At 45.1% G+C, this 14,571-nt stretch overlaps 1 protein-coding gene and 1 pseudogene across 1 annotated transcript; both read right to left on the bottom strand.

The window, feature by feature from the left end:
- Positions 1-142: 142 nt before the first annotated feature.
- LOC125551345 (histone H3.v1-like) lies at positions 143-3,207 on the bottom strand. The gene is made up of 4 exons (XM_048714551.1): positions 2,530-3,207; positions 1,816-1,917; positions 835-1,107; positions 143-534 (listed from the first exon to the last, which is right to left on the bottom strand). Exons 1-4 carry the CDS (start codon positions 3,052-3,054, stop codon positions 343-345), a joined length of 1,092 nt encoding a protein of 363 aa, XP_048570508.1. The 5' UTR covers positions 3,055-3,207; the 3' UTR covers positions 143-342.
- A 4,104-nt stretch (positions 3,208-7,311) lies between these two features.
- Positions 7,312-12,969, bottom strand: LOC125554698 (annotated as a pseudogene).
- Positions 12,970-14,571: the final 1,602 nt, after the last annotated feature.

Below are 14,571 nucleotides of genomic sequence, written 5' to 3'. Positions count from 1 at the left end.
CATGGTATATACTTTCAGTCTTCCATTTTCAGCTCAACCTTTCTGCCATGAACAAGCCATCAGTGAAGCTGAATTCGTCAACTTAGGATACCAAGTATTCTAGTTTAATTAAAGTGATATTAGATTTCGACCTCAGCTCACGGAGAAGAACATGACTCCCTTTTAGCAGCGCTAGCACCAAGATACAAAATGATGCTTCAACATGACCTTAGTGTCCCTGAATTGCCCTTTGCAATCTGATAATATTGCCAATAAAGTAACAATGCAAGGAGGAGTGCAAAGAGCATTCAACTATTCATGGCGACTCATGTACATTGTAGCCTCCGTTCGGGTTTTGTGGAATTATGTTGAACTGGGCGGGCGATAGTCCCTGAATACAGAGGAAGAGCCACCGGATGCAGCAGGGGAAGGCGACGATGCTACAAAGTTGCCTGCTGGTAGTGATGCTGAGGGGTGGTGTCCTTGATGCCCAGTACCTGCGAAGCGAGATGGGCTTGCTGCAGAGAAAGGTGCTGGACTTCTTGGAGTGTTGCCCTGTGAGATAACAGGTGGTTTTAGCTCAAAATGGACAAGCACACGGTTCGATCACAGCGATCATTCATATTCTAGAAACGCTTAATTCCACCAAAATGATGAATACAAAAGGGAAATCCAAAACATGTAACAACATTCTGAAGCCTGAGAACTTTAAGGAAATCATGATCTATTGCTGAAATGAATTTACGAATTCACTAATGTAGACTCATTTTTGCTAGTACCGTACGTTGATTCATTAAAGCATCCAACAGGAAAATATAGATTTGAGCTCGAAACATGGCCATTGCGAAAACTTACAGGGTTGTGGTTGCGAGAACCGAATGGAGACCTAGCAAAAGAGGCTGTTGAAGGGGAAATACTGTGAACATGATGCAAGGGGCGCCCAGGAGTGCCCTGGTTGGAACCAGCATCTGACTCCCCAGCAAACTCGCTGAAATTGACATCAACGGTCATTCTGGGCACCTGTCTAGGAACACTTCCATCAGCTGTGTTTTCTGGCGGCTGAGGCATGGCAGCACGCAGTGAAGCCTGCATGCTACGTGTTCTGATTTCCTCTTCGGCATTTAAAATCTGTCAAGCGGCCAAAATTAATCCTACTTAGTACACTGGCTACTGGCTAGTGACCACCCCCCGGATAATTATTCGAAGAAAATAGAGCATGTGACCACCAAAAAGTTTGTACTTACTGTGCAACTCTGTATACAGACAACAAGGTTACATTGCATATGTGGCAACATGATTAATATTTTTAAAATATATTTGATGAAGAGACATGTTTGATAGAGTAACAAGTACAAAATATTATAAGCTGGAGAATTTGAAAGCCTATTACAAATTCCACCCGTTTCTTATGTCAGTTCACATATATAAGCAACTCCAATTACTTTGCAGAACGCTCCTTCCTGTCCATGGTGGCGAACTTTGTACAATTCAAATTTGTTGAAGTACTTCATTAGAAACCAGTGCAAATTTAAACTATGGGTTTATCATTTATTTAATCAGTTCCACATTCAGATGGGATAGCAAGTTTACAATTTTTCGGTTCATATATTTCAAATAAAAGAAAAACTCATTCGAACCAGTGTATTTCAAGTGGCTACTCGATTAATGGTGAAAACAGTCAAAGCCACACACATTATCACCTGAAGTTGTCGACCACCGAAGGTCAGATGGTATTCAAGGTTCAGTTACTTATGCAGACAGAAACGTAACAGGGGATGAAGAACATAGCAACTTGTTCTGAACCATAAGCGGCAGCCAAAACAATGAGAAAATTACCTGCTTCAGCATCTGCACAAGATCATGCTTTTTCTTACTCAAGGTATCCAGCTTGTCAGTCAACTCTCTCTTCCTTTCTTCAACTCCATCAGGTTGACCCACCTAAAACAGAAATAGGACTCAGAGGTCTAGATGAAAAAGAGAACAAGCACATATTTGGTGCTCGCAAGCACAATGCACGAAGTTTCCAAGCATAGGTAGTTAGCTTGCAAACAAGAACAGTATGTGTGGTGTGGTTAATTAATTCTACTCAGGAATCACAAAGCACTCAACAAAATCTCCGTGAAAACTCAGGAATTAAACTGTTGTTCAGCAGCAACCAATAATATATTGTATTCTCAGGAAAGAGCTAGCTGTTGTAGCTAAGAAGCTTAATTGTTGAGTAGGATATATAAAACTCAAAAGAATCATTACTTATTGGCTTATTCCAACCCAGAAACGGAAGACAACCTAGGAATTTCATCCTACTTCCAACAATGTGCTAAAAGTCTAGATTCAAAGATAGAAAAGAACCACCACAATACCATGACGAGTAGCAATTCCAAAAATCTACTGTCGGGGCTTCACAAGTAGCCATCCACCAATGACATGAATCTAATCTCAAAAAATCTACATGGGTCCCCAAATGAAGGCCATTGTTAGCAGGATGGCAGCTAAAATCCCACATAGATCAACAGGAAGCTATGAGGAGCCATGAGTTTTCACGAGCCTCACCTCCGAGTTGGGGTCGAAGCCTTCGCTTTCGCCTTGCCCTTCTTCGGGGTCACCATTGCCGCCGGCATCGACGTCTCCGGCGACCACCTCCCCCGCATCGTCCATTTCCACATCCTCCACCGCCCCCTCCTCCTGCTCCTCCTCCTCTCCTTGCTGCTGCTCGTCCTGCCCCTCTTCCTCCCCCTGTGGCTGCTGCACACCCTGTCCCTCTTCCTCCCCCTGCTGCTGCATCGGCGCATCATGCCCCTCCTCCTCCTGCCGCTCGGCCTGATGCTGCTGCTGCTGACCCCCGCCCACCTCCCGCGCCTCCCCCACGGCCACGGGCCCCGCGGCGCCGTCGTCCGGGCGGGGGTTGGGGGAGTTGGGCCGGGGGGCCCCGGCGAGGCGGGAGACGGCGAGGGAGCGGCGGTGGAGGAGGCGGCGGAACTGGGACGCGGAGAGCGTGGGCTGGGGCACCGGCCAGCGGCGCGCGGCGTCGTCCCCGCCCCGGTGGAGGTTGCCCCGGTACATCGAGATCGCCACCATCTCTGCCTGGGACTGCGAGTGGTGCGCCGGGTGGGGTTTGGCTGGCCGGCGGCGGCCCCGGGTTTCGGTGAGCCGCCGTTGGGCCTTCACGGCGGATCTATCTCTCGCGTTCTCCTTGTGGAATTCGTCGCGGGTGCTGACCAAACTCCGGGCCTCCGGAATAGTTGTTGTTGGGCCCTCCCGGTTTTCTAGCTCATTTACTGCTAGTCAGCTATGGGTTTTTTTTTTTGGAGAACAGCTTTGAGTTACTACTTCGGGAGCCTCCAACTTGGGATGGGCTGAGAGAGCGTCACTTGGCTTTTATTTTTCCGCACGCGTCTTTCAGCTTTTTAGATGTGAAAAAAAGTTTGTCTAAATCTATTGACATGTGATTTAGTTTTTAAAATCTCGACGCGAAGAATCCAACGCTGAAAACGGTTCAAGATTTGGACGCATAGTTTAAGAGATAAAACATTTTGAATAAACGAATCAATGAAAAAATGAATAACTCCCGGTTTGCGACAAGTGACGCATATGCAATGCGCCACTTGTGGTGACATGGGAGGTGGGAATCATCTTTGTAAAGAGTTCTTCTTAATTAGTGATTTCGGCTGATTACTACTACTTCATACTATAATATAATGGGCCACACATAGGGTAATTCCTATTCTTTGCTCACCATGTAAAATGGACCCTGTTACCTGTAATGGGGTTCATCTTTTCTAAGGCTACAAACTCGCTCCACTTTATTGATCACAGAGTTCATACAATATTGGAGGCTGATTGAGCCACATATGTCTACGAATAGTAAGGTCTAGAGTGAACTAAGCAAGGCTATGTGCCTTGATATTGGACTCTCGTCCTTCGAAGATGAAGGAACATGACTGAAACTCCCTTTGCAGTGATGATGATTTGTCTCGTTATGCTTGCATGTTTTCCCTCGGATCTAGATTTAATATCTTGAATCACTTCTTTGCGGTCTGATGCAATCATAATATAACTTATAGATAAGTCTTTGGCCAAAGCCGAAGCTTATTGTTGTTTTATGATATTGCAATATCATTTTTGAATTTTTTTATATCAGTTATTATTATTTTGGACTAACCTGATAATTGCCCATAGGCAGTTGATGTTTTCTGCATGTTTTTGACTCTTTAAAAAATCAATATCTATGAAGCTCAAAGTAACTTGGGGATTTACAACATTGTTTCGGTAGATGAAGGTTTCAGAAAGAGTCGGGAGGGGCCATGGGGCCACCTCAGGGCCCCATGCAGCCAGGGGCACCCATGCAGGGAGGCCTGTTGGAAATATGCCCTAGAGGCAATAATAAAAGCATTATTATTATATTTCCTTGTTCATGATAATTGTCTTTATTCATGTTATAATTGTGTTATCCGGAAATCGTAATACATGTGTGAATAATAGACACCAACATGTCCCTAGTAAGCCTCTAGTTGACTAGCTCGTTGATCAACAGATAGTCATGGTTTCCTGACTATGGACATTGGATGTCATTGATAACGAGATCACATCATTAGGAGAATGATGTGATGGACAAGACCCAATCCTAAACATAGCATAAAGATCGTATAGTTCATTTGCTAGAGTTTTTCCAATGTCAAGTATCCTTTCCTAAGACCATGAGATCGTGTAACTCCCGGATAACGTAGGAGTGCTTTGGGTGTACCAAACGTCACAACGTAACTGGGTGACCATAAAGGTATACTACGGGTATCTCCGAAAGTGTCTGTAGGGTTGACACGGATCAAGACTGGGATTTGTCACTCCGTATGACGGAGAGGTATCACTGGGCCCACTCGGTAATGCATCATCATTATGAGCTCAAAGTGACCAAGTGTCTGGTCACGGGATCATGCATTACGGTACGAGTAAAGTGACTTGCCGGTAACGAGATTGAACAAGGTATTGGGATACCGACGATCGAATCTCGGGCAAGTAACATACCGATTGACAAAGGGAATTGTATACGGGGTTGCTTGAATCCTCGACATCGTGGTTCATCCGATGAGATCATCGAGGAGCATGTGGGAGCCAACATGGGTATCCAGATCCCGCTGTTGGTTATTGACCGGAGAGTCGTCTCGGTCATGTCTACATGTCTCCCGAACCCGTAGGGTCTACACACTTAAGGTTCGGTGACGCTAGGGTTGTGAAGATATGTATATGCAGTAACCCGAATGTTGTTCGGAGTCCCGGATGAGATCCCGGATGTCACAAGGAGTTTCGGAATAGTCCGGAGGTAAAGAATTATATATAGGAAGTGCTGTTTCGGCCATCGGGACAAGTTTCGAGGTCACCGGTATTGTACCGGGACCACCGGAAGGGTCCCGGGGGTCCACCGGGTGGGGCCACCCATCCCGGAGGGCCCCATGGGCCAAAGTGGGGAGGGGAACCAGCCCATAGTGGGCTGGTGCGCCCCCCTAGGCCCACCCCATGCGCCTAGGGTTGAAACCCTAGGGGTGGGGGGGCGCCCCACCTTGCCTTGGGGGCCACTCCAGCCCTGGCCGCCGCCCCCCCTAGGAGATCTCATCTCCTAGGGCCGGCGCCCCCCTAGGGTAGCCTATATATATGAGGGGGAGGGAGGGGGCAGCCGCACCTTGAGTCTTGGCGCCTCCCTCTCCCCTGCTACACCTCTTCCTCTCGTAGTATACGGCGAAGCCCTGCTGCTGTGACGCCCTGCATCCACCACCACGCCGTCATGCTGCTGGATCATCATCAACCTCTCCTTCCCCCTTGCTGGATCAAGAAGGAGGAGACGTCACGCTGACCGTACGTGTGTTGAACGCGGAGGTGCCGTCCGTTCGGCGCTAGGATCTCCGGTGATTTGGATCACGTCGTGTACGACTACCTCATCCCCATTCTTTGAACGCTTCCGCTCGCGATCTACAAAGGTATGTAGATGCATCCGATCAATCGTTGCTAGATGAACTCATAGATGGATTTTGGTGAAACCGTAGGAAATTTTTTGTTTTCTGCAACGTTCCCCAACAAGGCCGCGTGGGGCGCCTGGCCATTGCCTTACGCTCATTCTTTCACGTAAAAGTCCTGAAACCCTTTGTACCATTTTTCACGATTTTTTCCGCCGCCGCAAGGTCCTGTTCCGGGGAGATTCAATCTGTGAGGCCTGTTCCGACACCCTGCCGTAGGCTGAACCATCATCGGAGCCATCTTCATCGACTTTCCTGCCACATGACCATGTGTGAATAGTTTCCTTCGGACGTTAGAGTCCATGATACTAGCTAGATGGCATCCTCTCTCCCTTGTGATTGAATATAAAGTTCCCATAAGTTGCCTCACATGATCGGGATCCATATAATGTAATCAGTGGTTGTGTTTGTTGGGATATGATAAATTGTCACTTCATAATTAGACTGTTCATTGGATTCTATTGAATCTTTTGAAGTTTGTTTGCTGCATAATTAAGTAGTCACTTGTTTTTGCGGGGAGGCATTAAGGAAACTTGACAGCAACCAAAGCACAAAACATGATAACATCACCAAGATCATCTTCGTTAAAAGCCAACCCGGAACCCAACAACAACGAAGGAACACGTTGGCCAGGCTAGAACAGGAGCCTTCCAATGCCGCCACAAATGGCCACGCCTCCACATGAGGCACTGATCGAAGGCAAGTATAGTGATTTAGAATGTCGGTTCTCCACAGGATCTAGAACTTCGAAGCACGCATTCAAAACATATATATGGTTTTAATTGAGCTAGTTACTCCAAATACTCGCAGATTCAACAGATCAGAGGAAACAGACCGCGGGTGATCTCAGCGAAACACTAGAGCGCAACAATAGAATAACTAGCGGGTAAAGGATGAGAGGCTGTCTTTCTATGGTGGTATACTGCGTAATCAAACAAACAAATAATCACTAGCATAAGGAAGATGGTTCAGCCATCACACACGCCTCATGCATCCAATTAAAGTGCCAGTACCTCACATGAATTGATGAATATAACTACAAACTCAATATCCAGCAAAGGTTCACAGCAATTCAGCAAGGATTCATGGGAATTCAGCAAAGGTGCACAGGAGACAGTGTAAGTTTCAGTCCCAGCAGTACATATATTCAGCAAAGGTGCACATGAGCTTTCTTCATACTGTTCACTGCCTCGACTAAGCCCTGGATAGCCCAGGCCGCAGCTGGAGAGAGGGCCATTGAACAGTTCCTCATAGAGAGGGCCATTGAACAGTAATTAACTTTTAGAAAACAGTACATGGCTCCACTATGGAAAACAAACCAAAATGTACATCAAAGTTCTGTCATGTTATTCATCTTCAAGACCTGAATCATGGGAAATTTCCGCGGTTGCAAGGGGAAGGCACCCGGCAGTGCCTGAGGGCTAAGGGCACTTAACTCTACAAATCAAAATTCAGTACTAACATAAACTTGCAAATCAGAATCCAGTAATTAACCTTTTTGACAAATAGTAAGTCTGCAACTCCATGGCTCCATTGCAAAGTCAGTGTACATCAGGTTCCCAGATACAACAGCAGTTACCTACTCGTACAAATGAAAGAGCAACATTACACTGACTACCCTGATGACCCAAACAGAGCAAAACAGAATCCAGGTTCATATCTAGCTTCACTAGCTAATCCATGTAGAGGCCATTGTAATCAGGTGTGGTTCGTCGTCTTCGTGCAGTCGGCAAGCCACTGACAGCTCTCTTCCATGTAGAGAGGCCATTTGCAAGGGATATGTAGCACCATTGAATTGCTCACGAAATAGAAGGGGAGACATGTCCATCACCTAACCGCGAAGAATGATATAACGATCTGTAAACCATATCGCAGACAATTAATACCATGGCTGACTGAAATATCAACAAGCTTCAGTGAAAACCTTTGAATTAAAAAGAGCAAATACATTTTGCATAAGAATAAGGGAACAGACAAGAGATGATTTTAAGATCACAAAATTGTTATAACTCTGATAAGACACCATTTGAATAATATGGTGATGTGCCTACTTCTTGAAGAGAACATAAAAATTTGTTTTGCTATCATTTGGTGGAACAAGCAAGCTGTATGATTTACACATACCAGACTTGAGAACAATATTTTCCTTTGTTCTTGATTATGCAACAAAACTGATAAGCTCTTTCATTCACGAGCAACTAAACTCACATCTCAATGAATTGCATGGACAGGATAAGGTGTACCTGGCTCAGCCACATATTTCTCCTCCATGAATGATCGCTAATTTAATTTTGAGATGGGAAATTGCAGTTCTTGTAGCACTCCCAAACAGACTCCAGCCTGCAGATCAAATAATACTTAGCAGTTAATATAACTAAACAGAAAAGACAAATAAAATGCAGTTGTGGGCCAGTACAAAGACATACATATCTTTCATCGCTGATTGCTCTAACAAAGCAGTCAAAGCAGCTACCACAAATTTCTCAAGGTAGTAAGCACCGCCAACCTCAAGTTCATCAAGTGTTTGCACCATTTGTTTGCGGGAGCCATCCTCACACTGATAATCGAAGGACTTCGCAGTACCATCTACTGCAAGATTCCTTAACAACTCAATCAAGAAATGCATTTCTGCTTCATAATAGTTAGCATCCTTGTCTTTGTAACGAAAGACAGCAAGGATGATCTGATTAAGAACCGACTCCATGTCCTCTAACCATGCCAATCCATGTGTCTTCTTCAAGATTTTCTTAAATAAGGGACTCATATCTTTTTCATCGAACGATCTCCATGCATCAAAGATGCCTACCAGCAAGTTCAACCTAGCCCTTGAAGGCTTGAAAAAAGGATAGTGCAGTATTAGTTCCCGCAGATCCTTCGTCATGACTGGGTCTGACCACCATTTAGCATATTGTCCCATTCCACTCAAGAATATATGAAAAGGTGTTAGGTAAGGCACGTAAATTTGACGATAGATGAATTTCTTCAGCACTTTTGTTGCAATGCTATCAAAATCTTTCTCCATCGCCGTGACCATCTCAGGCGATATTCGAGGCAATATCTCAAATAATTTGGGACTCTTTGTGATGATTACCTTGCCGTCATAGATATCCATATCTTCTATGTCAAAATCGCCTTCCCATGAGTACCCAGCTCTGTGCTTACTAATCACATATTCAGTAAGTCCCTGGATCAAGGCGCATTTATCAGGCAAAGGTATCATAATTTGCTCCCCAATATGACCATAGACATCCATATTTCTAAGCAAATCAGCGCCAAAAGACTCCTTCAACTCTTCATGCCTGAAAACATATATACAAAAATATCTATTTAAACACTAGGATTAAAAAACTGATTTGTATACAACAACAACAACAACAAAAGCTTTAGTCTCAAAAAAGTTGGGGTAAGCTAGAGGTGAAACCCATAAGATTTCGCGACCAACTCATGATTCAGGCACATGGATAACAAGCTTCCATGCACCCCTTGAATAAATAATAAAACAAAAGAGAAGGGATTGAGGCCATTACTTGTTGGGCATTTCAAGAAATCTTAGGTCGAGCTGCTGCATTAAATTCCTTGCGGATTCTGTCACCACCATGTTCAAACTCGTTACAAGTTTCAGCATATAATTCCTGGCAATTTCTGTTAACTTCACCCTCAGCCTGTTTTACAATGTTCAGTACAACGGTATTAAAATCTTGCACACAACTATTGCTTTATTTAATTGCATACAAGATAATTTTGTCAAAATTATACCTTTCGTCACCATTGCAGACTCCCATTGCAAGGTCCTTTGACCGACTCAAGAGATGCGAGTAGAGGATGTACAGCTCCCTTGATCCACAACCTCTCACAAGCATGCCCCACAATTGAAAACGGTAATATGGCGTCTTTTCTCCAGATAGAGTGAACCTATCAAAATAAAATTATCTCGATTGGAACCCGTTGAGTAACATTAGGAAAAAACATAGAAAGGCGAGATAAACATACTGATCAAGAAACTCCCAAAACATAGGTAGCAGTGTGGCATTTTTCTTGTCCACTTGCTGCTCTCTCCTTTTATCCCCGTTGTGGCTCCTCCGCTCATCCCATTGGACCAATTCATCTATGGGTGGAGGAATCAAATCCCCGACAAGATTGGGCATCATTGGCAGAAGGTTGATACCGTCAAGTCTAGGTTCCTCACTCGTGACATTGGCAGGAGAAGATTGGGCTTCATGAGTTGAACACTGCAAACAGAACATTGATGTTTATTGAAACAAAACAAACATGGCAACAAGCACAGAATAACTAATAAAGTCTTAGTCTCCCACCCTCTCTTAAAAAAGAATGTAGGCCTCGCAACCAAGAACTTCCTGCAAACTTGCTTCTCTGATTATCTTATCGCTTGCATAAAACCAAGACTTGTCATTGCTTTGATGTTCCTGACCATTCATCTTGCTAGCCCTTACATACACAATATAATGACCTCCTTTCCGATCTCCAATGCGTTGAGCAACACCAACTAGACGGTAGGTGTTATTGTCATTCTCGTCAAATCTGAAAATTACAGGAAATAGTGATGACCAGAGCAGTCATAGAGCTATACAGAACTATCGCCCGCTCATACATCACAAATACTGGGATGCCAAATTCGAAAATATCCACACCCAGTTCAGCCTAAATAATTGTCTGGAACTACACAAGGATGATTAGTAGCTAGGTAGTGGTTGAAGATCTTCTTTGGTTAGGGAGGGAGCTGGGAATGTATAGAGTTAGTTAATTAAAGGTTCATTTTCAAAGCTAGGAAGAGAAAGTATGCATGCCTTTGTTTGTCGCTGACGAGGGACAAAAGAATACTAAGTCAAAAATTATAGTTCATTTTCATGTCATGGATCCTAGCTAATCTATCTGCTCCCGCTTTTTCATGCATATGGACCTAATTAAACTAAGCTAACTTCAATTATACCAGTTTCTGTTTTTTAATTTGGACAAACGATTGGTTTTTATTGATTATAGTTTTAACTTTGATTTATATTTATTAATTAGTTAATGCTTCATGCTTGCAAATAGCTGGAGTAGTTCCTAACACTGCGCTATGACTGTGGTTGATGCATGGATCTATATTCAGTCAGTCAAGGAATGTTTTTCCCTACAATAGTCGGTCAAACAATTTTTTAGATTCAGGTAAAATGATTTCTTATCCATCCGAACAAGACTATTAAAAATGGGTAGTGCCTTAATTACTGATGCAATCACATGCATGTGTTAATCTTGCATCTGAAAGGGGATCAAAACTGAAGGGGTTGATGGATGAATGAGTGGGAGCGGCAAATCAATGGGAGACCAAACCACTTCTATAACATAGAATTCAAAAGGCATTAGAAAACAGTACCTTTTGTCCATGTATGGCTGCATATCAAGAATCTCCTTGAAGCGCACATGTCCTTCCAATTTAACATACCCAACAATATTAGGAGCACTTTGTTGCCTGATCAAACTAACCACCATTACATCTGGAGCTCTGGTTATAAGCAGTCTTTTCCTTGCAGCTCTGAAAACTTTTGTTGTTTCCTGTTTCTGGTTATTTTGGTTATCGTCACCACCTAACTCCACGACAGGTTTTGTTTCAGATGTGTTCGTATTAGCTGTATCAATGCAAGACCGACAGAACCAATCAGGTATCAACTCTTTCTCAGTGTACAAAGAGAAGCAATCCTCAATTGATACAGGATCATCACCATCATGCACCTCAGCATCAGCTTTATTGCTTCTGGAAGCTACAACATGGTGCTTCCTATGTGGAATTGGCAGTCGGAATAGAAGGGTGCTTTCACGTTTATCATCGGAACCGTGTACACATTCTGTGCTGGATATAGTAGTAGACTCCTTGCCTGCAAAGATAGAATTAACAATTGTGACCTTCTTTGAAGCATCCATTGAAGGTTGACGTGCTTCATCTTCCTCTTCATCCAAACCATGAAGAAAATGTTGGATGAGTTCTTCGGCATCCTCCATTCTGCCGGTATTGAATTGGGGCCACCTTGAGCAGACATATGTAAACAGTTTTCTTTGGTCAAGGAAGTCTTTTGCATTGCTTGAAGCACTTGTGTCGACAAAGAGCTCCTTGGTTATGTCCTCCGAGTAAGGAGATGACGGACTGCTGGATCCCTTGTCCTCCGCCTCCACCGATTTCATCTGCGGTGTCACCACCTCCTTCTTGTTCAAACCATCATCATCCTCGGAGTGAGGAGATGACGAACTGATGGATCCCTTGCCCTCCACCTCCACCGGTTCTATCTGCTGCGGTGTCACCACCTCCTTGTCCAAACCATCATCATCCTTCGGATCAAGTGTGTTGGTGTTTGGCCCTAACTCAGTTGAAGCTTCTGCTGATTTCGCTGGACGATACTTAAAAACCTTGAGAGGAACCTCCTGGTTACACTCACAACAGTAGAGTACATCCGTATTATCGGAGTTGGCAAACCACCGATGCTCGGGTTCCTCCTTGTGATGTGCTCTAACATGGTCCTCCGGCTCGAATCCTGCACCGCCACAAAAAAAGCTACCGCACTCCAAGCAAACCCAGGAAGCGCCGCTGTTAGGTTTTGCAGGCTCCTTGGCAGCAGCAGCAGCAGCGCGTCTTGCTGACTTGCTCTTCTTCCTCTCCGCCTTCTCCTCGCCACCATGGCGGGCAGACACATCCCTGACCGCATCCGTAAGCACGCACGTCAAACAAAGATCGCAATATTTGGTCCGCAGCCGCTTTTGATTCAACTCAAACATATGCTCACGATCGTAGTGCTGAGCGCACTTAAGCTCCTGCATTGGGTCACTAGGAAGGAACATGCATAGAGGACACACGGTGAGCTTGGTCTGGATCGATCGGTCACTAATGGCGCCGCATCGCATCCGAAAAAGGGAAGGTTAATTAGGGGGAAAGTTACCTCGGTCTGGCCAGCGGTTTCCGCCGAGACGACCGGGCCTTGGACTTGGACTTGGGCCCCATGGCGCCGCCGAAGCCGGACGAGTGGGTTCGGCGACGCCGGAGCGGCAGGGCGGTTACGGCGGCACGCGGATGCAGCTTCCTGTGAATGCGAAACGAAGGGATCGATGTGGATTTGTTTTCCTCGTGCAGACCGAAGCAGGAAGGAAGGCGTCGTACCTTGATTGACTCCGCATGCATGCATGCTTGCACGCGTCGCTCGCCTTCTTTTTTTAATACAAATGAAATCGCGTTTGTGAAGCAGACCGTAGAGCACGTCAAGACCAGAAAACAAATCCTTTTCTTTTCTTCTCTATCATGTAAATACTTCTTTCATGAAACAAAGCCTCCCCTCAAAAAAAAAAGCCCACGACGCCTCCCTTCCTCCTTTTCTCTACTTCTAATGGAGCAGTTAGTAGCCTGGTACTCCGGTTTTATTTTCGTCCGGTTTTATTTCCTCCCACCTCCCATCATCCCGTACCACTGGTTTTAATCTACGTATCCACAAAAAACCAGATCGACGCTCCTCGTTTCCCACGTCCGTCCTAGATCACGAGAACGCCGCCACCGCTGCCGCCCCACATACGTCGCCCGTGGCGGATCACGAACAATACCATCGCGGATCAGCAGACCGCCGCCTCAGGTACCCACACACCACGATCCCGTCGCGGGTCAGCAAGACACTGCCGCCGCCGCCAAGTCGGGTACCCACACACCACGATCTCGTCGCGGATCAGCAAGAGACCGCCGTCGCCGCCTCAGGCAGCCACACGCCACGGATCTCCGACGACGACGCCTACGGCGGCAAGCAGTGGAGGGCATCTTCACTAATCAGTTTTCAACCTTGCTTTCTCGAAGGTACGTACGCTCATGATCTCTTAAAGATCACACAACGCTACAGAAGATAATTGTCACCAGATGGAGCCATATGCAACAGAGCCATATACGATGCAGCCATATACAATGGAGCCATACGAATAAATGTTCCCCATGTTCCCAGTTCAAACACCAAAAATAAATCCCAAGACAATATATCAGATGTATACAGTGTAGTCATTTCTCCCCCATGTTCCCAGTTGGAACACCAAAAATACATGGCAAGCCAATTGTTCAGGATACATACCACATCAATACTAATGCTGTTGAAAAATGATAGGTACGAATGGGAAATGCAAATAGCAAGGCGCCGAAAGAGAAAAAGGTGTCAGATGTGCCTGTACCCCCTCTTGCTGACCTACATTCACAAGGGAGCCAAGATATGTTAGAATAACATAAATGAGTCAGATGTCAAGGGTGCCCAACAATCATTCTATCTTGCTAATGTGTTCCAGGCCATAATGTTGACGGAAATGTTGATGAATACAACCCAGCAATCATTCCCGTAGCTGACAATGTTGACAATTATCAAATGACTCCAGGTATTGAAGTGTGTAAATACCCCTATCCGTTGTATCATATGGTTTTAACATGATCAATTATGCCTAACAGACTTGGAAGCACACAAGGAAACAAATGGAACTGGCATGCCACGGTTAGAGCAGGACAAGCTTGCAAACCTAACCAAACACCCTCTTTCTGAGATAACAATTGTTGATCAGCCTGGGCATGCGAGTTTACGTACGTGGG

Source organism: Triticum urartu, chromosome 4 (assembly GCF_003073215.2).
Source record: "Triticum urartu cultivar G1812 chromosome 4, Tu2.1, whole genome shotgun sequence".
NCBI classification, from domain to species: domain Eukaryota; kingdom Viridiplantae; phylum Streptophyta; class Magnoliopsida; order Poales; family Poaceae; genus Triticum; species Triticum urartu.
This window is presented reverse-complemented; position numbering and strand designations above follow the sequence as displayed.